Genomic DNA, 26,928 nt, shown 5'->3' with positions numbered 1-26,928 from the left:
AATGTTGATTTGGGGAGGCCAATGAGGAGTGAGTTGCAGTAATCAAGACTTGAGAAGATTAGAGATTGCAGGACAGTTCTGAAGTCTTGTGGGAATAAAAGAGGTTTAAGGTGTTAGAATATGAAGCTTGTGGAAGCCTTCTTTTGTTTTCATTGTTATACACTTTTTGAAGTTCAGATCATTGTCTATCCAGATACCAAGGTCTTTTACAAAGCTCTTCAGGTGTATTATAATGTTATCAATTTGTATATATGGCATTGTGGTTATTTGAACAGAGTTGTTTCTTTTGATGAGGATGCATTCAGTTTTGCTCATATTGAGGCATAATTTTAATTGGTTTAGCAGATTTCTGATAGAGATGAGGTGGTTTGTTGTAAGGTTGATAGCATCTTCAATGGTGGAGGTTATAGGGATGAGTAATTGGATGTCATCGGCGTATAAAAAGAATGTAATGCCAAGGCTTGCGATAATCTGACAGAGAGGGAGCAAGTATATGTTAAAGAGTGTGGCCGAGAGGTTGGACCCTTGTGGTACTCCAGTTTCAAGGGGACAGGGTTCAGAGGATTTATTATTAAGGGTTACTTTGAAGAACCTGTCAGATAAGAATGAAGAGAACCAGTCTAAGGTTTTGCCTGATAGGCCTATATTTGTAAGACTTGAAATTAATTTTTTGTGATCTACTGTGTCAAAAGCTGCAGAAAGATCAAGTAGGATTAATAGGTGGTTTAATTTGTTGTCAGATTATCTTATTATTTTATTCGATAAATTGAGTAGGAGGGTTTCGGTGCTGCGGTTCTTTCTGAAACCGTGTTGTGAGGGATGAAGAATGTTGTAATTTTCTAAGTGATCGTTGAGCTGTTTCAAGGCTGCTTTCTCTGTCATCTTGGCGAGTAAGGGAAGGTTTGAGATAGGCTGGTAGTTCAGATCTTTTGGGTTCAGGTTCCTTTTTTTCAAAATTGGAGTGATTGTTGCTGTTTTTAGGATTGCTGGAAGTTTTCCCTCTTCAAGAGATTTGTTAATTATGGCAGCTAAAGTTGGGGCTATAATATGAGCCATTTTCTTGAACGCGCGAGTTGGGATAGTATCCAGTTCATGTCGAGCTGGGTTAATTTTTCGTAGCATCTTTTCTGTTTCGGTATTTGAGATTGGTTCAAAGTTCAACCAGGGTGTTATAGTTGGTAAGTCTGATGGAATGACAGTAATTGCAGAGTTCTTAAAGGAGTCAGTTATATTGTTTGTTTTGTTCCTAAAGAAGATGGCAAGGTCTTGACTTAGGTTATTTGCATCTGCAATGGGGGAGTTTTTGCTGTTCTCTTCTATAAGGTTTTTGACTATGTTGAAGAGGGAGTTGGATTTATTTGTTGAGTTTTTTATCTTTAGGCTATAGTAGTTGCGTTTGGCGTTCAGAATCATTTTCTTATAGTTGGCGAGTTGCGTGCGGTATCGCTGAAGGGTTGCTGGGCTTTTGGCTTTGCACCATTCTTTTTCCAATTTCCTGAGGCTGGATTTCATAGATCTGAGGTAGGAGTTAAACCAGGGGTTGCTTTTCTCCCTGTTTTGTTTTATCAATTTAAATTTCTCGGGGTTTATGTTTGCAGTTTGCTTTGTAAGATGAAACCAGGACTGAATGACTTGTATATTGGATAGGTCTAGATTCATTAGTTTCCCCAGTTCCTGTTGAAGTGTGTCAGGTTCGAAGGGGGGTCGGTATTTGAAAGATATTCCTTTGTTCTTGTTGTTTTAAGAACTCGTGTACTGCATTGTATTAGGTGGTGATCTGACCATGGAACAGGCATGTGGGAGATTGTGGAGTCGAGGAAGTATTGATTGATGAAAATTAGGTCCAGTGTGTGGCCTGCTTTGAGTGGGGTTGTTTACAAGTTGAATCAGGTTTAGGCTAGAAAGCATGTCAATCATGGTTTGGCAGTTTTGGGATCTGGGGTTTGAGTCTGTGTGAAGGTTAAAGTCGCCAAGAATTATCGAAGGTTTTTTCATGCTGATGTTTGTTACAAAGAATTCTAGAAGAGGGGAGATATCGTTGTTGAGAAGCTTGGGTGGGCAATACACTAGACATATTTGTAGAAGTTCTGATTCGAGAAGAGCAATTTCGTATTTATTAGGGAGGTTGTGTGGTATTAGTTTCATAGAGAAGTGTTTTTTTATGATGATGAGGAGGCCACCTCTGCGAGATTTGCATGGGATAGAGAATATGTCGTATGCATTTTTGGTTAGATGATTTATCAGGACTTGATTAGTAACTTTGAGCCAAGTTTCTGTTATGGCGAAGAAGTCTGGGTTCTTTTCTTGGATCAGGTCTGAGATTATCATGAATTTCTTTGTCAGAGATTGAGTGTTTTATTAAGAAGAAAGTAAGGTAGAGTAGGTTTTTGGCGAGGTTCAGTAGTGGGATGTTAATCAGATAAGTTTCTTCTCTGATGGGTCAAGGTGGGAGAAGCCATGATTAATATGACTGATAATTACTTGAGGAGCTCAGGTAGAGAAGTCATTGGGAATCTTTCAGTTCTGTCTGCTCATTACTTAATGGTACCTGCACTATTTTGCATTTATTGTAACCTCTATCGGGAAGCCCTAACTTCCCTGTTTTTGTTAGTATTCTTGAAAGATACATCATTCCGAACCTTCTACTTTCACCCATCATTTCCTTTAGAACTGCTAGAAGGACATGGTTTCCTTTAGTTTAAAAGCTGCTCTATCACTTTACTAAATGAAGATCTAATGAGTCAATCCATTTTTAGGCCTTACTTATTAAAAAAAATGTAATTAACTGATATAGTATCCAGGCTTTTGAATATATGCCATATTCAGTTTTTTTTTTTAAATCAGAGTAATTTTGTATCAAAACTTTCAGACAGATGTAATATTTAACATTAGAGGTTGTCAGCTCTGTTCATTTGGAGTTTGATTGAAAATACAGTTTGATCAAGGGTGCATGCAACTGTATTTCCATTTTAGCTATTTCTTCGATAAAGGCCCTGAAACTTGCAAGCATGTGAGCAAAGTCATTTACGGGCATGGCCCTTGCCTGTGGAACTAGTTATATAATGAGATTAGCTTAGTCTTACTTTTGAGGGAAAGAAGCTTAAAATCTGTTTTTTGAGTCCATTATATTTTTAACATGAGTAGACAATGACTAATTTGGTCAATACTGGATTATCTTTGGTTGAAGCCTGAACTACAGATATGGTTTATATGACGGGAGCCTTTTGTTACAGATTTTTGGTTAATTGTTTTTATTTTCATTTTGTTTTATTGTAATTATTTTGTTTATATTTGTTGAAGGAATTTTTTTTAGTTTACTGATTGTTTTTTTTTTAATATGCTGTTTACCTTCAACCAATATTTTTTTGAGTAAAAATGGAATATAAATGTCAATTTAAATTAAATTACATTTTTTGGAAAATTCATTACTGATTCCTGTGGGAAAACAGCTCAAAATTATTTATAATAATTTATTAATTGCTTCCCAGATAAAGCTTCCAAAGTGATTTACAACATGAATTTAAAACAATCATATAATCGCAAATAATAAAACAAGATTAAAATATTCTTTGTTCAAAATGATTCTCTTCTTCCCAAATCATCCTCTTCTATATTTAAGAGGAAAAAAAGGACACTTAGGGTGTGGTTTTTTTTTTTTTTAATTTCAATTGCCTTGCTGGCTTCTTTTCCTTCTAGGGTCCTTTGAGGGAAATGGTGTTAAAAAGCCAAAGAACACAATGTTTTATGCACCTATGTCCTAGCAGCTCTAAAAGTTTTAAAACACTTGGCTTCCTCTACCCTTTCACTTAAAAACAAAGGGGAGGGTCTGGGGAAGAGAGAAGTGCTTCAGTGTATTAGGAGACATCAATTTTTGGGGGTTGACTATCTGATTGTATTGAGTATTATTGAAGGGCATTAGATAGTAGGAAGGGAGGTAGGTCACCAAAAATAAAACTAGTTAAATGCTAGCAAAATAGTATTTGTGAGTTCTGTTGATTTGCCAGGCTTGCATTGCTTTTTGACCCTTGTTTTTCCGTAGGCTCGCATGTCTTTTGAAAGAGACTCCGGTGAAATACGCTACAAGAGGCTTCAGCACTTGCTTGAAAAAAGTAACATCTATTCAAAGTTTCTCTTGACAAAAATGGAACAGCAGCAATTAGAAGTAAGTGAGTTTTTCAGTCTATTTCTTCATATCATTCATAGAAACATAGAAATGACGGCAGAAGAAGACCAAACAGCCCATCCAGTCTGCCCAGCAAGCTTTCACACTTGTTTTTTTTCTCATACTTCTGTTACTCTTGGCCCTTAGTAACCTTATGGTTCTATTTCCCTTCCACCCCCGCCATTAATGTAGAGAGCAGTGCTGGAGCTGCATCTAAACAGGCATTTTACAAGGAGACGGGAGAATAGAATAGAAATTATTCAGGAATAAACAGATAAACACCGACACACAGTACTTATGACAATACAGTAGAGTAGTCTATGAACCCCACATCACAACTAGCATATTGATAACACTATGTATAATAAATTTACCCGTAAAAGTACTTTCAGTACACTCGGTCATGACCCACTTCTCTAAAAATTATTTTGTCTAATGATATATTGTAACCGAACCTGTGACGGCACCTGTTAGAATGTACTATAGTACACTTTTACTTACATTAAATATGTGCCTACATGTAAACCGTTGCGATGGTATATAACTTAGCGACGGTATAGAAAAGATTTTAAATAAATAAATAAGTGAATTATCTAGCTTAGGGCCTCATTTTCTAAAGTATTGCAGGCCTGCGATACTTTAGAAGATGAGGGGCGGGGGGCCAAAACGGGGGGTTGGGCCTGCACTAGCCGGCAGCGATTGCACCGTCGCGGTGCGATCGCTGCCGGTTTCGCACCCAATAGCGCCACCAGAGGAGGTGTAGCTATTGGGAGCGAAAGCGGACGCGAAAAGGGCCTTACCTTTTCATCGTCCGCGGCGGCTTCGTGGAGTCGGCCCCGGTGACACCCCGACTCCTCCTCTTCCGGGGTCGACTACGCCCCCATTTTGGTATCGCATGCGAAAAGGGACATTTCGCGTGCGAAACGTCCCTTACCGCATGCAATAGCCTTAGAAAATAAGGCCCTAAATTGGTTAGAGGTAGTAACCGCTGCAATAAGCAAGCTACTCCCATGCTTATTTATTTACCCAGCCTGTGCAATTCAGTCCTTGTTGGTTGTTGTCTGAATATAAATCCACTTTTCTTCATCCCCCCATTCAAGATCAGTATAAGCAGTAAATTTGAAAGACAGCATTTATTTTTAAATATATTATATATACATTACATATTATATATCAAATTATAGGGTACAATAATTGTAAAATGGTAACATCTGTAGTTGACTATCTACTCGATATCAGATCAAGAAATGGCAAGACAAAGCAGAAAAAATAAAGCATTACAGTACCCATCATCAAAGACAAGACAGCATTTCTTAAAGCTTTAGGATATTTTATATTGCTCAAAACTCATGCACTCATTAGTTGAACTTATCAGATAATATAGTAATGACGGCAGATAAAGACAAATGTATTTTTTTGTTAATATGTGTATACATATTTGTTGTAAAATCGCATTATGTGATTGCATATGTGCATAAAATGCAATTTACACATATAAAATTAAATTTAAAAAGGCAGTGAAAACTCCAGAAAAAACGAAACTAATAAGAAAATTGTCCCTTGCATACCCCTAATGTTTCATACACACTTGTGTAGAGCTAACGGTAATTATTTGGCCTGATGCCATAATCTTCATACTGTTGGGTGGGGTATATGGTAGGTTCTGGATGTTCTTGCTGACAATATTCTGCCTTGCAGAATTGTTCCTCTGTAGTAAGGATAGCATAAACTCAGGGGGAAAAGTCACTTTTTGCATGAATGGTTTAATGAAACTTTCTTGGACATTCTCTTTTTATGATAGCCTAATCCTTTTGGTTATCCTGTCACCAGTGAAAGGAAACAATAGAAACTAGGTAGAGGTGACCAACTGTGCACATTCTGTTTGGCTGCTCTGCCTCCAGTTTGTGTTCTTTCTCCAGTAAATGGAAGTCCTGAGTTTCTAGTAATGTACCTGTTTTGGTTGTACTTCTCCAGAGCTGGTTATTTAATTTGATTTAATGTCTGTTTTTTCTTTAATACAATCCAGGCAATTTGCAGTGAAACAATATAATATAGAGATGTGAATCGGAACTGAAATCCGACCCGATTCTGGTTCCGATTCACATCTCTAATAGAGATAAATATATAAAAACATAAAATAAAAAGAATAAACATGAAAGTGGTGCAATAAGAATATAATGCACCATTCTTAAAATGAGAATGCATACAGGAAAAAAATATAGTTTTGTAAATAAAATGTGACAAATTATCTGCATGAAATTACGAATCAGATTTACAAATTTATTAAAACAAAGAAATTATATTCTCAGAGGACAAGCAGGATGGTACTCCTCACACATGAGTGACATCGGATGGCGCCCGGCATGGAAAACGTATGTCAAAGTTTCTAGAACTTTGAGCCTCATTGAGCATGCTCATGCATGCAATATATCATGCATCCACATGGGTTCCTTCAGTCTCTTCTTTTACACTGAGCCTCATATCTCGCGACTGGGGGAGCCTCAACTTTTGGCATAAATTTTCAGTACTTTCAAAGTATTTTTCTTTCTGCATTCCTTGTGCGGTCGACATGGTGTCCCCTAGTTGTCCCGTTAGTCCTAGATTGGTGTTTATTTTTTTTTATTTATTTTAGATTTATATTCTGCTTTTCGCACTTTTTTCAGCGCTTCAGATTGGATTACATTCAGGTACTGTAGGTATTTCTCTATCCCCAGAGGGCTTACAATCTAAGGGGATCATTTATCAGTGCTATATGGTGTTTTCGCATGCAAAAAATGCCATTAACGCATATGAAAGCACCATAATGCTTGGTGCAATGCAAATGAGAAAAAGGGGAGGATATTGGGGCGGGAATTTTGGCCAAGTGGGCTGGGCTCACGGTTTTGCAAAGCTGTATCGCACGTCATTAATGCGAATTTTAACTACACCTTTTTCATTTGCGTAAAGCTGTGCAACAGGGCTTTGGTTTTAAGCTCCTGGAGAGCCAGCCTAGCTATCGGGGCCCTCCTAAAACCACTGGGGGGGGGGGGGGGGAGAGAGAGAGAGAGCCTAGCCATAATGCCCTAACTAGATAGATATTTATGTCTATGGGAGGCCCACCTAGTAACTCAAGGTGAGGTTTAGGTATTAGTATAGGGGTTAGGGGCCACTTTGACATTCAAAGTGAGACGTGCAAACAGAACAGTGCTCTCTTGTGAAGATTTGATGACCTTCGGAGTGAGGAAACTCACTCAAAGATGAGATTTGTGCAATGTTCTCTCAACCTAGCTTGATGTTACCCAGGTAGTGTGAGGGCATAATGGCTTCTCGCGCGCTCGCTCTCTCGTGTAGGAGGGCCCAATAGCTAGGCTGGCTCTCCAGGAGCTTACAAATTCAAAACAATAGTACCACCGGTCAATAATTAATATGAAAGGTTTTTGCCAAGTATATAGGTAGGCCCCTCACTCTTAGGGTCTGTATAATGCCACAGACTCCAATATGGTATGGGGTCAACTTGCTTTAATTATGACATTTTTTTAAATTTTGCTTATTATATTAAAACTTGCCAGTCTCGGTCAATATATCCAATAATCGCTTTTGTCACACCATATTTAGAGATACGAGAGGAACAATCTTACTCATCTGCACCAATCTTGGTTGGAGGGTATAGGTTGGAGGGTTGGAGGTATACATTTAAAGTACACTGGAATACAGTGGTGTGTGGGTATAAGGTTGTGATTGATATCTCCAGGAGCTTAAACATGGTCCCCTCACTGGTTGTATGTTGAAAATACAATTCTGCACTTATCGCAAAGTGCGATAAACTGCCTATTACCATAAAACACACCCCTTTTCCTATCGCATGCGATATTTAGTGCATTTTGATAAATCCAGGCCTAAGTTTGTACCTGAGGCAATGGAGGGTAATGTGACTTGCCCAAGGACTTGAACCCTGGGCTCCTGGTTCATAGCCCACTGCTCTAACCACTAGGCTACTCCTCTACTCTTTAGGCATTTTTGGGTAAATTTCCTTTTGTTGATACCCCCAGGGAAGTGGTGCACTCTGTGCCTGCTGGCCATTGATCAATCTTGTCCCTTTTGTTTCATGACGAAGTGTTCACTTTGGGTTTCAAGTAGTGCCCCATGTCTATCATGGACCCCCATGGTAGATATATGCTCTGCCTTGGAACATCGCATGACATCCAGGGTTGCAGCAAGTGCTCCAGGATGACTCCAAAGGGAAGTGAAATCGGCTCTACAAGATGGGAGTGCCTGTTTGGGCTGAAGAAGACTGATGTATCGACATTAAGGGACCTTTGAGACGCATCGATAGTCACCGAGCCATCAACATCGGCGGGGCCTCCGGTTCTGTCAAAGATGTTTCCTGAGAGGGACGCCGGAGACCAGCCATCATTGGGCTTCTCCAGGTCAAGTATGTATGGTTCGTTGTCCTCTACCTCAGCACCGGGGAAGGACCTATCTGAACATCGAGAGAAGCCAAGGAAGCATCTGCATCAGTCCCTGTCGATGCACTGTGCCAGGCATGGGGATACAACAGCTGCTGCAATACCCCTGAAGCGATCCTGTGGCGAGAAGAGCCTTCCCCCTGCCTAACAGCTTCGAGCAGTTATTTTCCTTTCGTTCCTTCAAATACGTGACAAATATTGATATGTTTATACGATAGTGCATTGTTCATTTAAGCTCCATAATACCTCAATCTAACTTGTACCTTTTTGTATATAATTTTTTGTATATAATTTTTTGTATATAATTTTTTGTATATAATTTTCTGTATATAATTTATCTTATTTCTCCTATGTAAGCTCATGTACGCTCAGTTAAATTCATTTTTTACTTCCCTTTTTCCCTTGCCCCCTCCCCCCCCCCCCCCACACACACACTTAACTTGTTATTTTCACCTCAGTTAATGTTATCTGTAAAGCTCCGTTGCTTTCCCCTTTTTGTAGCACGGTCGCAAATTTATGTTCTATGTAAACCGATGTGAAGTTACTAAACAAATGTCGGTATATAAAAACTGCAAATAAATAAATAAGAGCCAGTCCTCCATTGACACCAGGAGTGTGCCATAGTCTCAATTGATCTTGATGCCAGCCACCAATCCTCCTTTTGGTTCCAAAGAGGATCTGGTTACACCTCCTGTGTCCCAGCCTGTTGTGGCATCAGAGTTGTTTAAGGAGAAATTGGAGAGGCGCGTGCAGCTGGTCATGGAGAATGCGATGCATGGCCTTGGCATCGGAGCACTATCGACACCGGCACAGTCGCTCCTCAAGTCATTGCTAGAATCTCTGCATGTGGTTATCGGCGTGTAACCTTTCCAGCAGGTGATAGTTCCTGGGTGGTATTGATGCCCTGTGGAGAACCACTGCTGCCTGCAGCCAATTTGGTGGTTGTCCCCAGTTCCTTGGAGGAGAAAGCCCCCCCCCTCCCCCTGATACCAGAGTCTGCACCAGGATCTGGGCCAAAACAACTAATTCCACTGGGGTTGAGCACCTAGGGCCCTGTCACCAGTCTGACAGCAGAGACAAGCACGAGATCTTTGTGGAATAACTGAGGATGTGGGAATACCCCGTCACAGTGCTTCCTGTGAATAGAATGGTGGATGCAATTTATCTCAATCAAAAAGCTCTTGGATTCAACTAGCATCAGCTGCCTCACCAATCGTAGTCATCAAATCTGCTTTCAAGAAGGCCAAGTTCTCTTGAACCCATTCTTCAGCACTCCTGGGGAAGGATCATAGAGCAATGGATGTTCTTGGGAGAAAGGTTTTCCAGGGCGCTATGCTTATTATTTGCATAGCGGCCTACCAGCTGTACATGAGCAATACCTGCAGGACATTCTGAAGCAGGTGCAGGATGCTGCCGAGCAACTGCCTTAGCCAGAAGCAAGACACCCTCCAGTTGTTGGTGTGTAAGAGCCTGGAGTGCGGGAAACTTTGGGTCCGTTTGATCTGCAGTGATTTTGAGATTGCATCGAGGGTCTCTGCAATGGGAATCTGTGCCCGCAGACTCACATGGCTGCAAGTCTCTGATCTCAGACTGGAGGTTCAGGAGTGACTCATTGATGTGCTGTGTAAAGGTGATAATCTCTTCGGAGTTAGGGTAAAGGACACGGTGGCTCAAACCTAGGACCACTCTGTGACCCTATAGCAGGGTGGTCACTACTGGAACCCACGACCTGCCCTCCTCAGCCATAGGTTGTCGAGGTTTTAGCCTAGGAAGTCCTCTTTCTGCCCGAAGAGGTACTTCCCCTCCACCTCCTTGTTTCCATCAACAATACCAGGGTTCTCAAAGCCATCCTAGGCATCAGAGTTTTGAAGCCCCAGCTGGCCCTCAGTCAACTCCAGGGATAGGACTTGACTGGATTGCAAGGAACATAGCCAGGACACTCGTATCCAGGATAATGGACCTGCTGGTCGGGGGAAGACTTTATGGTTCTTTGCCATCTGGTGGCCCAATTTAACATCGGACCACTGGGTTCTTTCTATCATCCGCAAGGGGTACAAATTGAACCTGTTGGGTACCCTGCCAAATTGTCCCCTGAGCTGTTTCTGGGGCCTAGTAGAGTCTCAGGAATTACTTGTAGTGGAGCTCGCCTCCCCCTTAATGGCCAGAGTGGTCCAACCATTTCCACCAGGGCAGAGAAGGTGGGGATTTTACTCCCGGAACTTCTTGATACCAAAGAAAACAGGGGGACTTTGTCCCATCCTAGGCCTGAGAGCCTTGAACAAATTCATCAAAAGAAAAAAGTTCAAGATGGATTCCCTGGGCATCTTGATCCCCCTTCTTTCTAAAAAGGCATAGGTTATGCTCTCTGGATCTAAACAAAAAAACACGCTTACTCATATCGAGATCCTCCCAGGACATCAGAATTATCTTAGATTTGTGGTGGGAAAGCAGCACTTCCAGCATTGTGTTCTGCCATTTGGGTTCGTGTCACGCCCATGTGTCTTTAAGAAATGCCTAGCTTGTGCACACCATAGCAGACTGGGAGTTCACTGTTTCCCGTATTTGGACGATTGACTAATCAAGGACACCTTGGGCAGGGGTGAAGTCCATGCACTTGGCCATCCAGGTGCTGGAGACACTAGGGTCCGTTGTTAAGTACCCCAAGTCCCATCTGTCTAACACCATAATTGGAGTCCTGCTAGACACGACTCGGGCCAGGGCCGCCTTGCTCTTGCAACTGGCCATCAACCTGATGGCCATTGCATCAGGGATTCAACAGAGCCAGCAGGCATCAGCTTGGCACATATTGAGACTGTTGGGCCATATGCCTGCAACAGTACAAGTCATTCTCTTGGCATGTTTATGCATGTGAAAGGCCCCAATGGACCTTGAGGTCACAGTAGTGGAAAGCCACTCAGGACCCCCAGGATCGCATGCAAGTTGCTCCATTTCTCTGGGACTTTGTCCTGGTGGCGGGAAATTTCAAATCTGGAAAGGGGGATGTTCTTCCAAACTTCTTCCAACCAAATTGTTCTGACTACTGATGCATCCGCTCTGGGCTGGGGAGCTCATGTAGATGGACTCAACACTTAATGCCTGTGGTCCATTCAGGAATGTCTGTCACATCAATTTCCTGGAGCTCTGGGCAGTCAGGTACGTGCTGTGGGCTTTCAGAGATCGGCTGTCCAACAAAATTCTGATACAGACCAACAACCAAGTAGCAATGCGGTATATCAGGTAGCGATACACAGATCTTTTCAGGGGCCCTTTCCCATGGGATGGAGCTCAGGACCATGTACCCGGCCAGAATGGAGAATGTAATTGCGGACAGACTAAGTCACACCTTCAAACCACACAATTGGTTTCTGGACCAAGGGGTTACGAATCAGATCTTCTGTCTCTGGGGAAGCCTGGATGTGGATCTCTTCACAGTGCCTTGGAACAGGAAAGTTCCTCAGTTCTGCTTCTTGTACAGGACACATGGAAAACAAGCTTCAGATGCCTTCGCCCATCATTGGGGCGAGAGTCTCCTGTATGCTTATCCTCCGGTTCTGCTGGTAGTGAAGACTCTCCTGAAGCTGCGCGAGGACAGGACTACGATCCTCATAGCCCCTCATTGGCCGCGAGGACAGGACTACGATCCTCATAGCCCCTCATTGGCTGAGATATATTTGGTTTCCCTCCTCACGGGGATGTCCATCTGGAAGCCAATCAGGTTGGGGACTTCCCCAGATCTTGTCACTCAGGATTGAGGCAGATTGTACCATCCCAACCTCCAGGCCCTGTCGCTCACAGCCTGGATGTTGAGAGTTTGATACTGCAAACAATCTCGCAGAAGATGTGTCTCGGGTCCTAATGGCTACCAGAAAGCCTTCCCCTAGAAAGTCCTATGCACTGAAGTGGAGGAGGTTTTCCATGTGGTATGAACAGAGAAGGCCCTAGATCCTTTCTCCTACTCTACTGCTTGACTATCTTCTACACCTATTGGAAGCTGGCTTGAAGACCAACTCAAAGTTTATCTAAGTGCAATTGGTGCATACCACCATGGTGTAGATGGTACGCCCAGTTCTGTACAGCCTATAGTTGTACTTTACATGCGTGGCCTGCTTCAGTTGAAGCATCCCCTAAGGCTTCACGTTGTGTCTTGGAACCTCAAATTGGTCTTAGCTCAGCTGATGAAAGCTCCCTTTGAACCATTGTGCTTTTGTGATGTGAAATATCTGACCTGGAAGGTCATATTTTTGTTGGCAGTCACTTCAGCATGCAGGGTCATCGAGCTCCAGGCCTTAGTGATTTATCCACCCTACACTACATTTTTTCATGATGGGGTGATCTTACAAATGCACCCCAAGTTGTTTACAAAAACAGCAGGCCATAGGCAGGAACAGAGTTGGGTTTTTCACCTCAAACAAGTTCCAAAGAACAGACTGGCCAAACCTGCTGCCATGTCGGCCATCTCTGTCCAAACAATGATGCTATATGAATGTGTGGAGAGAACTCCACATCACAGCTCTGCAGATCTCCTCCAAGGCAGTACTTGCAAGTGGGCCACCAAAGCTGCCATGGTTCGAGCAGAGTGAGCCTTGACATGACCCCCATGATGCAGTCCCGTCTGCGCATAACAGAAGGAGATGCAGTCTGCTAATCAATTACAAAGTGTCTGCTTGGTAATGGCAATGCCCAAGTTATTCCTATCAAAAGAAACAAAAAGTTAGGTGGACTGTCCATGGGCTTTTGCCTGCTCTTTCGCAGCCCAAACTGTCCAGGGCTTGTTTGCCCTGCGAATGAGGCTTGGAAAAGAATGTTAGCAGGGCAATGGACTGGTTAAGATTGAAGTCTGACCACTGGGAGGGAACAAACAGCTCCTGCATTTAGCAGCCTTTTTTCTATAAATTATAAACACAATTATTTCAGAACACTAGCTAGATTAAATAGAGATTTCCAAACATGCAACAATAGAGAAAATATAGCAGAAAAGAGAACAATGTCAGCAAGAAATCAGTCTATATTATAGCTAGCAAATTAAAAATTAAACTTCTCTGGTCACAAGCACAGGTATGTCTCTCTTTTGAGAGGCACTTGAACAATCAAGATTATCTGCTGAAGAAAGTTTCTGCCATTTAACCTCCACCCTGCGTACTTGGCGTTTATGAATTGCTACCGAGTTGGTATAACAAGGAACAGTTTTTTTGGTACAAGTTCATCCATTATTGTGTTGATAGAATTGTGCCATCTGTCAACAAATATTCAATAGAATGAGAAATGGTTATCAACAAATAATTCAGTTTTGCTTGAAATAAAGAAGAATCAACATGGGAGCACTTATAAAATACTGTGGCTCTCTCAAATAGATTGAGACTCCGGCATGTACTCCAAAGTAACATTAATGAGATAATGATCTGACCACGGGATCTCTGAGACACTTATATTAGCACTCTTTTGTTATGCCCTAACAGATCTCCAGATTAGATTCTGGAGACCTGTAAGGGCATAAAGTGAGACATGACTACATCAGTGGCTCATCTGAGTGCACTACCTATTGCAGACATATGCAAAGCTGCAACTTAGTTGTCAGTGATCACCTCCATGTCCCATTACTGCTAGACCAGCGATTCTCCACCGGTGTGTTGTGGCTCCCGGTGTCCCCCTGACACAGTCGCGCTTCCCTTCTCCCCAAGGGCGGACTGGCCTATCAGGATCGATCATCCCCCAGTGTGCCGATGCAGTTAGTAGCGGAGAGATGCTGTGTGCTGCCGCAGGAGGCCAGGCTGGCGGCAGCTGAAGAACAAAGGCCAGACTTTATTGGGCAAACAATGAGAAAAGGCTCCATGTGAGAGGAAACCTGCTTGTGTGTGTATGTGAGTGGCAGCTTTGGGTGTGTGTGGTAGAATTGGAGCAAGAGCATTTGTGTGTGATTGAGAGGGAGACTGGTAGGAGGTGATGTGTTTTTGTGTGAGAGAAAGAGACTGGTCAGGGAGGTGACTGGTGTGTGTGTGAGACAGACTGTGTGTGTAAGTGACTAGTTATGGACCGTGAGTACAGAGCTTCAGCAGACACTGCTGCTTCTATTGTGTGCTATTGGTCTGCAAGGAAAAGGAGTAGGAGAGTTGCTGGAGAGAGTAAGAAAAGGTGGTTTTTAAGTTTATTTTTCGTGATTGACTGCCATTTTAATTATTGGGTATTGATTGATGTGTCTGTTTTGAAATATTTTATTGATATTTGCACAGTTTTTAATTTTTATGAGTTTTTAATTGTTGGATGTTATTCTCTTCATCAGCTGTTTTGTAACATCATTTAGTATAGTCTTACAATTATTTCTGTGTGGGGATCTATTTATGTTGACAATTATATGAATCTTTGGAAACTTAAACATCGAAACTTTGTAAACTGTTGTGATGGCGAAACCGAACGACTGTATAAAACTCGATAAACCTATAGCAGCTTGGCTTGATCTGTTTTCCTAATAGGAGATGTATTAGTGTTTAGAGCCTGTTTTAATATTTGTAATGTTGCCTTTTCATAGATAAGGTTGTTATTGTTTGCGTGTGTTCCATAAAGCAAGTATAACTATGCAGATTAGTTTGTGTGCATTATTGCAGATCCTGGGACTGTTAGGTGCTATATTTCTCTTTCCATTTCTCCAGGTTTGCACTGTATGCAGAGTGGCTTTTTTGATTTTCCATTCCAGTTTGTCTCCATATTTATAATTTGTGGTCTTTCTGTACTTGGTGAAGGTCAGTTCTGTGTGACTGAGGTGAGGTATTTTACTAGCATGTAGGCATTTGTCTCAGTCTTATTTGTGTTTTCTCAATAGGACATGCATTAGTGGTAAATACTGCCTTTTCATAAGGAGGGGTATTATGCCTGCCAGTAAAGGGAGTTTATTTTGCTTTTACTGAGATGTCATCAAAACCAGAATATCTTTTTTTGTATGGTGAGTTGTACGGGTAATGCCCTAATTCTGCTGTGCACCCATTGTTGGGGGTCGAGAGGGTTCCTGAGGATTCAGAATGTATGTTTATATTTAGCCCCGTGACGATCACATGTTCAGTGTGTCACGCATGTGAGAGCCATCTGTCAGATGTGTCCCGGCCAAAAAAAGGTTGAGAACCACTGCTCTAGACAATTTATCAAAAAAGTGACAGTAAATTTAGACGAGCAGTTGTGCATAGCCTGTTCACCCAGTAGTCTACTATCCACGAAAGGGTCCAAGCTCTCATTCAGTAAATGCTTCGCTGTACTTTGTTTTACGACTCCCTACATGTCATGTCTAATTCAATTCTGCTTGTTGACCAAGAAGACAAGTTTGCTTACCATAAATTGTGTTTTCCGTACACAGGAGGATGAATTGATCATACTAAATACTTACCTGCCTCCCTTGAGAGTTGACTACCTAGCTATAGACGTAGCTTTAAAATAGACTGAGGGCTCATGAGACAATGCTCATGTGGGAACTCTGAGTTAAGAGAAGAGTCCATTTGGTGCTGTCAAATGACGTCAACCACTTAATGGTTAATTCATCCTGTTGTCTACATAGAACACTGTTTACAGTAAACATTTATTCTACTGAAAAGTAGTGTCTTTGCATGGAATTGAATCGCATTAGTCGTCTTTGCAGACTGTGTGCACTGTATCCTTTGGACCTGTACAAAAAAGTAGCAGGTGTGGTAGATTTTATGTATGACATATTTATTTAGTTTGTAAAAACATTAATTTTCTTTTGTAGGAGCAGAAAAAGAAGGAAAAGTTGGAGAAAAAAAAGAAAAAGTTGTTTGAAAAAACTGCAAAGGTAAAATTTTAATTTTGTTTCATTTATGGATTGATATAGAATGACTGTCCATGTTCTCTAAATATCTGTAGAATAATGCCATAGTTGCTGCCATCTACATTTTTTAAAAATTTTCTTTATGGAAAACCATTTCCATTTTTTAAATTTTATTTTGAATAAAATGCACTTGTCTTAGTGCAGCAAAGTATCTTACTCACTCTGGAAATTAAATTTGCAATTGTTAGGATGCTGTTACAACTGGATAGATACCTGTATCATTCACAACCAAGCAGAAATTTTAAGCAGTTGTCTCCTGCAGTAGTTTTACCAGGAGTGGACCCACATAAAATTGGATCAATGGATCTTAGAGGTCATACAATACAGCTATGTCCTAGAGCTTGCCGCTTTGATTTCTAATGACTTAGTTTTCTTTCCTTGTGGGTCGCTCACAGAGAGACTAGTGGTTCAGGTTGCCTTCAAGAGGCTGCATGCTGTGGTTCAGTATTGCCCGAAGCAAAAAGTTGCAATCATTAATCAGTTTGCTTTGTGGTTCCAAAGAAGGATGGAACTTGTCTATTTCTGGCTTGAAGGGCGTAAATACCAGTCTTCATGTTTCTCACTTTTGTATGGAAAATCTCTGGTCTATTAGTGGCAATGCGACAGGACAAGTTCCTCTTTTCTCTGGATCTCTTGGAGGCATAATTTCGTATTCCCAGTGGGGAAGATCTTCAGAGGTTTCTTTTTGTTTCTTGGGAAAATGTCAGTTCAGAGCGCTCCCTTTTGGTCTCACCATAGCTCCAAGAACTTTTACCAAAGTAAGCTAGTGGTTGCAGCTTTCTTGAGAAATGGGTGAATCACGATCCCCTCCTGTCTTGACAATTGGTTGATCAGCGCCAAGTCCTATTAGGAAGGCCTCATGGCATCTAACAGAGTAGTTCAGGTTTTAGAAGGCTTGTGCTGAATAATACGCTTTCAGAAGAGCAAATTTGTTCCTTCCCAATCACTGGAGTATCTGGTAACTCTGATACAAAGGGAAGATGAGTTTCCTAACACCAGAAAGGGTGTCCAAGAATATAGGTCAGGGTTCAGGAAGATCCCAGATCATGGGATTATCTACAACTGCTAGATTCTATTGCATCCATCGAGTCTGCTTATCTGTAAACGAGGGGATAAGCACTGTAATAAGCCTTCACCACCTTGGATCTGATGCCACGGGTCAGAGCCTATATATGCAGCCTTTGCAATTTTCTCTTCTGTCATGATCTCCTCAATCTCAGTAGTACAAACTTTGCTTTCCCTTTCTGGGTCTGATAAGGTAGACCCTTTCCTGGTGGCCAACACTGCAGACTTTACTGAAGGGAGTGAGTCTGGAGCACTCTTGTGGGTTCTCATCGCTATAGATGTGAGCTTGCCAGGATGGGAAATGTAATGTCAAGATCAGGTAGCTCAGGGCTTCTGGTCTCAGCAGAAGTGTCTTGGTTGAGTATCATCCATACATAGACGATATTCATTAGGCACAGCTGGAAATCACAGTTGACAGAAAAAAACAAAAAAAAAAACCAAAAAAACCCCCCAAACAAACAAAAAAAAAAAAAACTGGTTGGAAAACAGAGCTATCTGATTAGTTTTGTGCTTCATGTCCTTAGTAAATAAATAGCAGTCTGGGTTCTCTCCAACAAAGCAATAGAAGTGGCCTACGTGAACAAATAGGGAGGTACTTGGAGCCAGGGGGAGTCCGAAGAAACAGACCTTCTGTTTATTGAGCAGAGGAAAAAAAATCTACATATTTCTGCTCACACATTGCAGGACTGTAAAATGTTCAAGCTCATTTTCTCAGCAGAAATATTTTGGATTCAGGGGAGAGAGAACTCAGCCAGAGTACGTTCCAAAAGATAGTGATGGGGCACTCCTCAGGTGAATCTCATGGCACGTCGGAAGAATGCAAAGGTTTGCTGGTTTTTAGCTGTCGCAAGGAGTTCCGTTCTTAGGGCATAGATGCCCTGGTCAAAGAAAAAATTGACAAATAGGTTTCCTTTTTGGCTTCTGATAGGAATGACCTTGAGAAAAATAGAGAACAAGCGGTTATGAATCACTCTAGTATCTCTGGATTGGTAAAAAAGATCTTTAGTATGCAGTTCTGATGATTCTACTGTAGTTCCTGGGAACTTGAAGTCTTTTGATTCAGGGTCCAATTCTCATGGAAGATCCATCTCCATCTTATTTTAAAGCTTAGCTCTTAAGATGTCACACTTGTACAGGAAGGGATATGCATCCTCCATAATATCTATCTTTTAAAGACCTGCAAGAATTATACATAGCTGGCTTATGTTTGGGTCTGGCACTTGTTTGAGGCATGCTGCAGAGAGTGGTCTGTGTTTCTGTGGAAAGCAGATATTTCTAACATTTTGACCTTCTTTCAGTTAGGGTTGGATAAAGGGCTGGCCTTAAATTTACTAAAGATTCAAGTGGCTGCAGTCCAATTAGAGGTAATGTTGCTTCTCATTAGGCCATGTTTTGGTTCCTTCGAAAGGTGAAATGAGTGGGGCCCCCCACCCTCTTTCGATCAGTGGTTACCCAGTAGGACCAGATATGGTTCGATTTGTAGGATGTGGTTTTGGTGGGTTCTCTATTTACACCTCTCAAGCATGCTTCTTTGAAGGATCTGACTCGGAAGATGGCTTTTCTGATAGCTATTTGTTCAGCTATGCATATTTTATACTGCAAGCTTTGCCTTATAAAGAGCCCTTTCTGGTTTTTTTTCAGATTCAGTTTCTATTCGGGCAGTTCCCCTCCCCACTCCCATCCCCTGGTCTAAAGTGGTTTCTGCATTTTGTTTAAATAATTTTGCTGTAGGCCTTTTCCAGAGAAAAGTGCCAGGGCAAGAACATATCTTTAAGGTATTTGGAAGTCTGTCAGGTTCTTATCAGATGCTTGCAATTCACTAATCCTTTTTGGAAATCGGATAAATAGGTCGTTTTTGTTTAGATGATCATGCAAGGGCAAAGCAGCTTCTAAAGCAATCTTAGCAAGATGGATTAAGAAGGCAGTTGCTTCAGTTTATATGCTGAAGGGTAGTCAGACTCCACATATTCTTTGGGTCCACTCAACAGTGCAATCCTCGTTTTAAGAGAAGACCATGTCTTTTACGCTGGATGAAATTTGCAAGGTGGCTACTTGTTCCTCTTATAGCATAGCATTCTTTTATTAAAGCAAAGAAGGACATGTCTTTTGGAGCAGGAATTCTCAGATTGGCCCTAACGTCTCCCAGGGCTCGTGGATTGCCTATTTAAGCACAGAATCTCTAATACTCTTTCTGCCACCCAGCAGAAAGTGGTTCTGGAATTTTAACTGGGTCCAAATGAGAAGGTTCAGTCTATGTTCTGGAAGAGCTGTCTGTAAGGGGGAGGCTGAGATTTTGTGCAAACTGCTTGTGCCTTGAAACCTCCTCCAGCTGGATCCTCCAGATTGTCAAGGATTGATATAGATTACACCAGTTTAGACCATGACTTGCTCAGTTCAGAAATCTCCCTTTTGAAGGCCTGCGTGGTCAAACTTGTCCCTCTGCAGGAGAAAAAATTGAGGATTTAACAAATAATTCTTAGACCCTAGGAGCTTGAACACATTTCTAAAAAAGGAAATGTTCAAGATCTTTTCCCTAGGCATCATTTCTCCTCATCCTAATGAGACTGGTTATATTCTTTTAACATCTAGGAGGCATACACTCATACATATGAAAGTTACAGGATGTATTTCATATTTGTAGTTAATAGCTCATTTCCTCTGCTGTGTTCTTCCCTTTGGCCTAAATTCAACTTTGTTTATTGTTCTCCAAATTTCTGGAAGTATCTTATTTGGGCTGGGAATACATGTGTTTCTCTACATCGATGATTAGCTGGTCAAGGGAACATCTTATGAGAGGACAAATTAGTGCAGAGCTCCTTCTGGGTGTTGCTATAAGGGTTTATCACTAATTTCTTCAAGACCTATTAAGTTCATCACTTCAGGTGCAATTCATAGGAGCTCTCTTAGATACTAGAGCCAAGGACTATCTCCCTGATGACACGGTCCAAGAGATTGTAAATGGAGGGGAGTCAATTCAGCATTGACAAATGTCTGCATTTTCATGTTGAGGATGGTAGACCTAGGTCTATCAGTCCAAATAACTCCCATGGCAGGTCTTCATATGTGACAAACCAAATGGATCTTAATCTTAGAGGAATCAAAACACCCAGAGACAACAGGACTGCAGTCAAGTCATAGAGGAACAAAGGCTCTCATAATGGCTCTTCCATTCTAGTTTGACCAAAGGATCTTCCCTGCCAGCATCCTCTACATCATATTGTTCTTACCACAAATACATCTAAACGGGGCTGGGGAACACACCTAGATTGTTTGCATTCTCAGGGCCCCTATACACTCCAGAAAAGTTGTTGCACATCAACCACATGGAGGTGGGAATAGGTCTGAATGTTCTAAAATCTTTCAGAAACCAAGTGACCTACAAAATTAATCTGAAAGACAGACCACCAGATAATCAAGTCCAACTCAGCAAGTAGAGAGGAATGGGATCTCTCTTCCTGTTTCAGGGAACTGATAGTTTGAAACTGGGCCATCTCTCATAGGGTAGCCTTAAGGGCCACACACATAATGAGAAGAAACCATGACACAAAATTAGTACTTCCTGGAGACCACGTGATGCGATGAACGTGGAAAGTCTCCTTCCCTGAGGCTCTGGGCACCATCCCTCTTGATCCAGTAACATTGGGATCCTAACCTCTCCCTGCGACACCTGCTGTGAGTAACAGGACTATCTGTTAGTACAATCTGGGAGATTGTTGAATGGGTATGGCAACACAAATTGCAAAAAAAGAGGAGAGGCTTACCAGCACAGAGGGGAAAATGGCCGCCAAAAAGGTGCCGGCGCCACAAGTGACTCTAAATGATTCTACTGTAATGGGGCTGACTAACGCCGTGGTAGCATTGCTGGCAACTCGCTTTGACGATTTATTTGCCCAGATTGTTGAGGTGAAAAACTCCATCTCAGATTTTCACACGCATTTTGAAAATATTGAGGGTCGGGTCGGCATGGTTGAAGATGACACACTCGTGCTTACAGCTAAAGTAGAGAAGCTGGAAAAGCTGGTGGAAGCGCAGGAACTAAAAATTGACGATTTGGAATATAGATAGCAGTGATCCAATTTGCAAATCCTGGGGTTCGAAGAGCAGGTAACTGAGAAACTCCGCAAAATATCGGTGCAATGGCTGTCAGCTGAACTAGGCCTCGCAGATTTGCCAGACCCTCTGTGCATCGAGCGAGTACACCGGGTAGGCGTGACGAGCACCAATCCGGCCGGACCTCGCATAGTGCTAGCCAAAATTTTCAATTTCGCCCACAAGACCCCGTATAGTACAAGAATATTGCAAACAAAAAAACCTTGCATATGAAGGCCGCCAGATTAGAATTTTCCAGGATTTATCCCCAAGGATAGCTGCCATGCGTCAAGTCCGATAAGTGGACCGATAAGTGCCGAGTTGATCAAGCGCCGGATGCGATTCGCGGTGATCTACTCAGCCAAGTTAAAGATATGGACCAACCAAGGAATCAAGTGGTGCGATTCTGAAAAGGACGCTAAAGTGTTTCTACAATCCCTGCCAGTTCAAAATAGTGACACTACCACAACTTGAAAGTGGGGAGTCCACAGGCCAACAATATTTCCTGCGGCCCTGGCACATGATTGAAGAGATGCATGTTTACACTAATATGCTATCTGCTGGCTTCTAATGTGACTGGTATTGCTGAGAGACCGTGACTATGGGCCATGGGGAAGGGGAGGTTAATTCCTACCCGCTAGTTGTACAGAGATTATTGGAATAGAGAAAGCTCGCTGTTGTGCTGGAGACAACAGTCTACATCTTTCATTTTTGTTCTGGCTCAAATTTTGGATGGTTTTCAAGAAGAGCTGCATCAGAGCACTTGGGTCTAAATGACTATCGCTTTTACAGACTGAGGGACATTTGGGATGTACTACTGACTTTCTTAGCATTATATTGTCCCATGAGGAGTGGGTTTTTTCTCTTTCTTTTTTGGCGATGCCTGGGCAAGGATTTTGGGGGCCTAAGTCCCTTTGACTTCATTCAAGTAAAATGTTGAGGGATGGCACCCAAGCGCATCGGGGGTCTCTAGCTCATATGGAAGAGGGCACTAGGAGGAGGTGTATTGTCAAGGGAGATGGGGGGGGGGGGGGGGGGTCTATAGGGGAAATCTTACTCTAGCTCATTGTAACCAAGAAGTAATATATTTATATAACCGCCTCAGGTGGGGGTATGGCTTTGCTTTCGGTGTGTGTTATCAGGGGCTCTCTGGCCAGACGTGCATGCAGATGCTACGACATGGTTAGAGATTGAGTACGTGAGCTCGATCGGCGTTCAGGTGTCAAGTGAACATTGTGATGATGGGGAGCCAGGTTAAAGTGGTTGTTACATGGAATGTTGCGGGCTTGGGTACCCCGATTAAACGTGAGAAGGTCATCTCCCATTTAAACAGATTGAAAGGCTCAATCGTATTGTTACAAGAGACCCATATGTCCCAGCGGGAACGACTTAAACTAAAGCGGCATGGCCTATCACAGGTGTTTGCAGCTCCTGGCTCCTCTGACAGCTGAAGGGTAGCTATTCTTCTCCATAAGTCAGTGTCATTTCAAATGCAAACATAGCTGGTCGATTCGGCGGGGCATTATATACTGGTGAAAGGATTGTTGTTTGGGGAAACCTTACATACCTGGGTTCAGTCTACGGCCCCAATAATTATGATCACACAGTTTTCACAGAAATTCTCATGTTCTCATTCTGGGCATTGCACCCATAATTTTGGGAGGAGACTTCAATTGCGAGGCGGATGAGGGGTTGGACAGGTCATCAGCAGGCGAGGGGGGGCACTCCTCCAGTCGGGCAGAAGCTAAAGGGATTCCTTTTTTGACCAGTACCTTGAGACTTTTGGACTCCTGGAGAGTGTTACACCCTAGCAAAATTCATTTACTCATCATGCCAGAGCTAGTGACTCTAAATCCAGATTGGATTATGTACTAATTTCTGAAAATGTATTTCCTCATTTGCTGGAAACTAACATTGAAGCCATAGTCATTTCTGATCATTGCCCGGTGGTCTGTACTCTGGGGGGCCTAATTCGAGGAGAGACTTTATTGATCAGAGGATGCCCCCCTGGCTCTGCCAGGACAAAGCTTTTTTCACAGTTCTTGCAGAATCGATGGCAGGAATATGAGTGCCTGAATGCCCAGCATAAGGAAAAGCCAGTTTTATTTTGGGAGGCCGCAAAGGCAGTGCTCCAAAGGGATATCCTTAATGATGTAGTAAAGAGGAAGGAATTAAATAAGGATATTCTAGATCTCACCAACCGTCTGAACCAATTAGATAGAAATTATTGAATAAAGCCCCTGCCCCACTCAAGAGTTTGACTCCCTTTGCAAACTGTTAAATGACAAATTTCTCAAAAGGGCTACGGCCTCTCTACTATCATTGAGACACAAATTATTTGTTTTTGGAAATCGCTCAGGAAGACTGCTGGCTAATTTGGTGCAGGGGGAACGCAAGTCGACATACGTCATGGGAGTGCGCTTGCAATCGGGAAAGCTAGAATCCACATTGAAGGAGATCTGCAATGCTTTGAGTTTTTTACGAGCGACTATATACAGTGGAGGAAGAGCCAGGGCCAGCATGCCAGGCTTTTTTTTTTTGGGGGGGGGGGGGGATACAGGTTCTTCACTTGACACCTCAGCAGCTAGCTGATCTTAACAAACCCATTCATACAGCTGAGATTGCCTCCGTGATCCAGGCTTTGCCGGCTTTTAAGGCACCAGGGCCTGACGGTTTTTCCATCCATTTTTACAGAGTACTATCTCCACAGGTACATGATAGTCTTCGGCATCTCTATGACAGAATGGTTCAAGATGGTCTGATGCCAAGCTCGCTGCAAATGGTGCACATCATTGTCCTCCCAAAGCCAGGGCGAGACTCACAGGAACCATCCTCATATCGTCCTATTTTGCTTCTAAATGTAGATATAAAAATATTTGCAAAAATTATAGCTAACCAGCTGGTGGAAATATTACCCTTGTTGAGCTGTAAGGGGCAGGCAGGCTTTGTCAAAGGGTGGCACTCTAGCATCAGTATTCGCCGCCTTAATATGTTACTGGAGATTTGTAAGAGGGGGCGGTTTGCCGACCCGATATTGATAGGCTTTGACGCAGAGAAAGCCTTTGATCGGATATCATGGGCTTTTCTCATGAAGGTCCTACATCTCTATGGCTTTTCTGGGTTCATTTATCAAGTGATTGCCGTATTATATAGTAACCCTAAGGCAAAAATTTGCGACAATGGCACTTTCAGACCCTTTTTCGCTCACGCGGGGAACAAGACAGGGTTGTCCCCTGTCCCCCCTCTTGTTTATTTTATTCGTGGAGCCATTAATAACTCAGCTAGACACTATACTTTGGGGACATGTGACCTATTGGAGCATACCCCTACTAGCTACATTTCTTTTCGCAGATGATGTTCTACTTTTTGTACCAGAAGCCAAGAGGCTCCTTCCATAGATTTTGGGCCTTTTTAGAGAATACGAGCCCCTCTCTAGGCTTAAACTAAATCTTGAAAAAACAGTAGCACTTGACATAATGGGGTATTTGCAAAATTCTTGGGACATATCTCCGTTACGTTGGGAGGTGGAGCAGCTCAAGTATTTAGGGGTCTATGTACATAGGGACCCCAGTAAGTGGTATCAGACCAATATCCCATGCAACATACAGGAGTTTAAATCCCACACGCAAGACTGGATGAACTTCCCACTATCTCTCATGGGTAGAATTGCGTTATTGAAGATGACACTTCTCCCCAAACTGCTATACCCTCTGCAGATGATTCCCATTCTTCTGTCTACTAAAGACATCAAAATCCTGATACAGACAAGTGCTAAATTTGTTTGGCAGGAGTGCAGGGCAAGGGTGTCTGTCAAAAAACTAATGATGCCAAAGGGAGGCAGGGGGGACGGGGATTTCCCAAACTTTCGATTCTATAACTTAGCTTGCTCCTTAAGAGCTCTAGGAGATTGGCTGATGAGTAAAAGCAGATTCGCGGATACAGATGAGGAGGCTTTGGCGGTATACCTCTTTGGACTGTTTTTTAGTGCATGCGAGCAGGAGGGAGCTTTCGGGCAGTCTTGCAAGCAATATCCTAGTTTAACAGATGCAATTTGCGTGGCGACAACTGCAGAGGAGAATTTTCACTTTCAAGCCCAAGTCTTTCTAGTGTTTTTCCAGCTTCAGAGCTTCATTACCAAATTCGTTCAGCTTACGAGGAGGCCATTCACATCAGCTTACGAGGAGGCCATTCACAGCTGGTACTATACCAAAAAGGGAAACAGACATTAGCTAATCTCCATAAATTTCTCCACTCGATCACAGCTTATAAAACACTATCTACTTTGGCATCAGTTTGGGTGACAGACTGGGGATGTTCAATAGACTGTGAAGACCTGCATGATAGTCTGGTTCTGATTAAGAGCAATGAACCTTCTATTTTAATGTGGGAGCAACATATGAGTATCATTCACAGAATGGTAATTTCCCCATATCAGGCTAACCAAATGCAAATAATATCCTGACCGAATTGTCACAGGTGTCTAGAATCTAAGGCAACACTCAGTCATGGTCTATGGGATTGTCCGGCTATTCAGAAGTCTCTTGGGCAGAGATCAGGACATTTTATGGAGACAAACTATAAACAGGATTTCCTACACGAGCAACCTTATGCATATTGGGGGTACTGCCAGAAGACACCTCTAGCACTAAGTTTGCAAGGGCCCTGCTAGTCAGAGGCCTATGTGTTGCCCGGTGTTGTATATTGTGCAGATGGGTGGAGGGGGATTCTCCCACGTTATCTCTTTGGCATATTGACATGCTTGACTTACTTTTAATGGAATACAAATCATGGAGTTTGGATCTGAGGCGGTCATGCAAGAAAGGATTACCATCTATCTGGGGGCCATTTGTAACCCAGAAGCCCGGGGAGGTACAAGCCAGGTTCCCCTGAAATCGGTGATGGCCGGGTGATCCCTGAGCCATCCTAAGCTTGACTATGAACCCAAACCACTGAGATATTCAATGCGTGTGAGGTGCTTCCCCTCTTATTTTCTTTTATTTTGATTAAGATTGTCTTTGTGAAATTTATTACTTGACCAGGCTGTGGCAAGCTTGGGGGAGGGGGGGGGGCTGCTTTCTCTGGGGAAGGGTTTCAGTTAAGGGGATTGTATGATTTCTGCTCAGTTTGTACTTTGAATGTTAAATATTGTTTGGTTAAAACAAAAAATTTGAACTGCTGCCATTCTTCTGCCCATGTGGATATGCAGGGCTCTCTGCAGCCTCGAAAAATGTTTGTCTAGGGACAATTCTGTAAGCCTGATTACTCAAGACCAGGCAGCATTTTTTATTTTAGTTTTTTCTATACCGACGTTTGTAGAAAACATCACATCGGTTTACAACTTA

General features: G+C 42.4%; 1 protein-coding gene across 2 annotated transcripts in view; it reads left to right on the top strand.

Moving 5' to 3' along the window:
• HELLS (helicase, lymphoid specific) overlaps positions 1 to 26,928 on the top strand; it is a 330,133-nt gene that overhangs the window by 90,041 nt on the left and 213,164 nt on the right. For both annotated transcript variants that reach the window (XM_029609169.1, XM_029609168.1), the window contains exons 3-4: positions 4,040 to 4,162; positions 16,334 to 16,396. In XM_029609169.1, coding sequence (XP_029465029.1) covers positions 4,040 to 4,162; positions 16,334 to 16,396 — 186 coding nt within the window. The remainder of the gene's footprint in view (positions 1 to 4,039; positions 4,163 to 16,333; positions 16,397 to 26,928) is intronic.

The sequence above is a fragment of the Rhinatrema bivittatum genome, chromosome 7, assembly GCF_901001135.1.
Source record: "Rhinatrema bivittatum chromosome 7, aRhiBiv1.1, whole genome shotgun sequence".
NCBI lineage: Eukaryota > Metazoa > Chordata > Amphibia > Gymnophiona > Rhinatrematidae > Rhinatrema > Rhinatrema bivittatum.
Note: the sequence above shows the minus strand (reverse complement) of the source record. Positions and strands in the feature narration are given on the sequence as shown.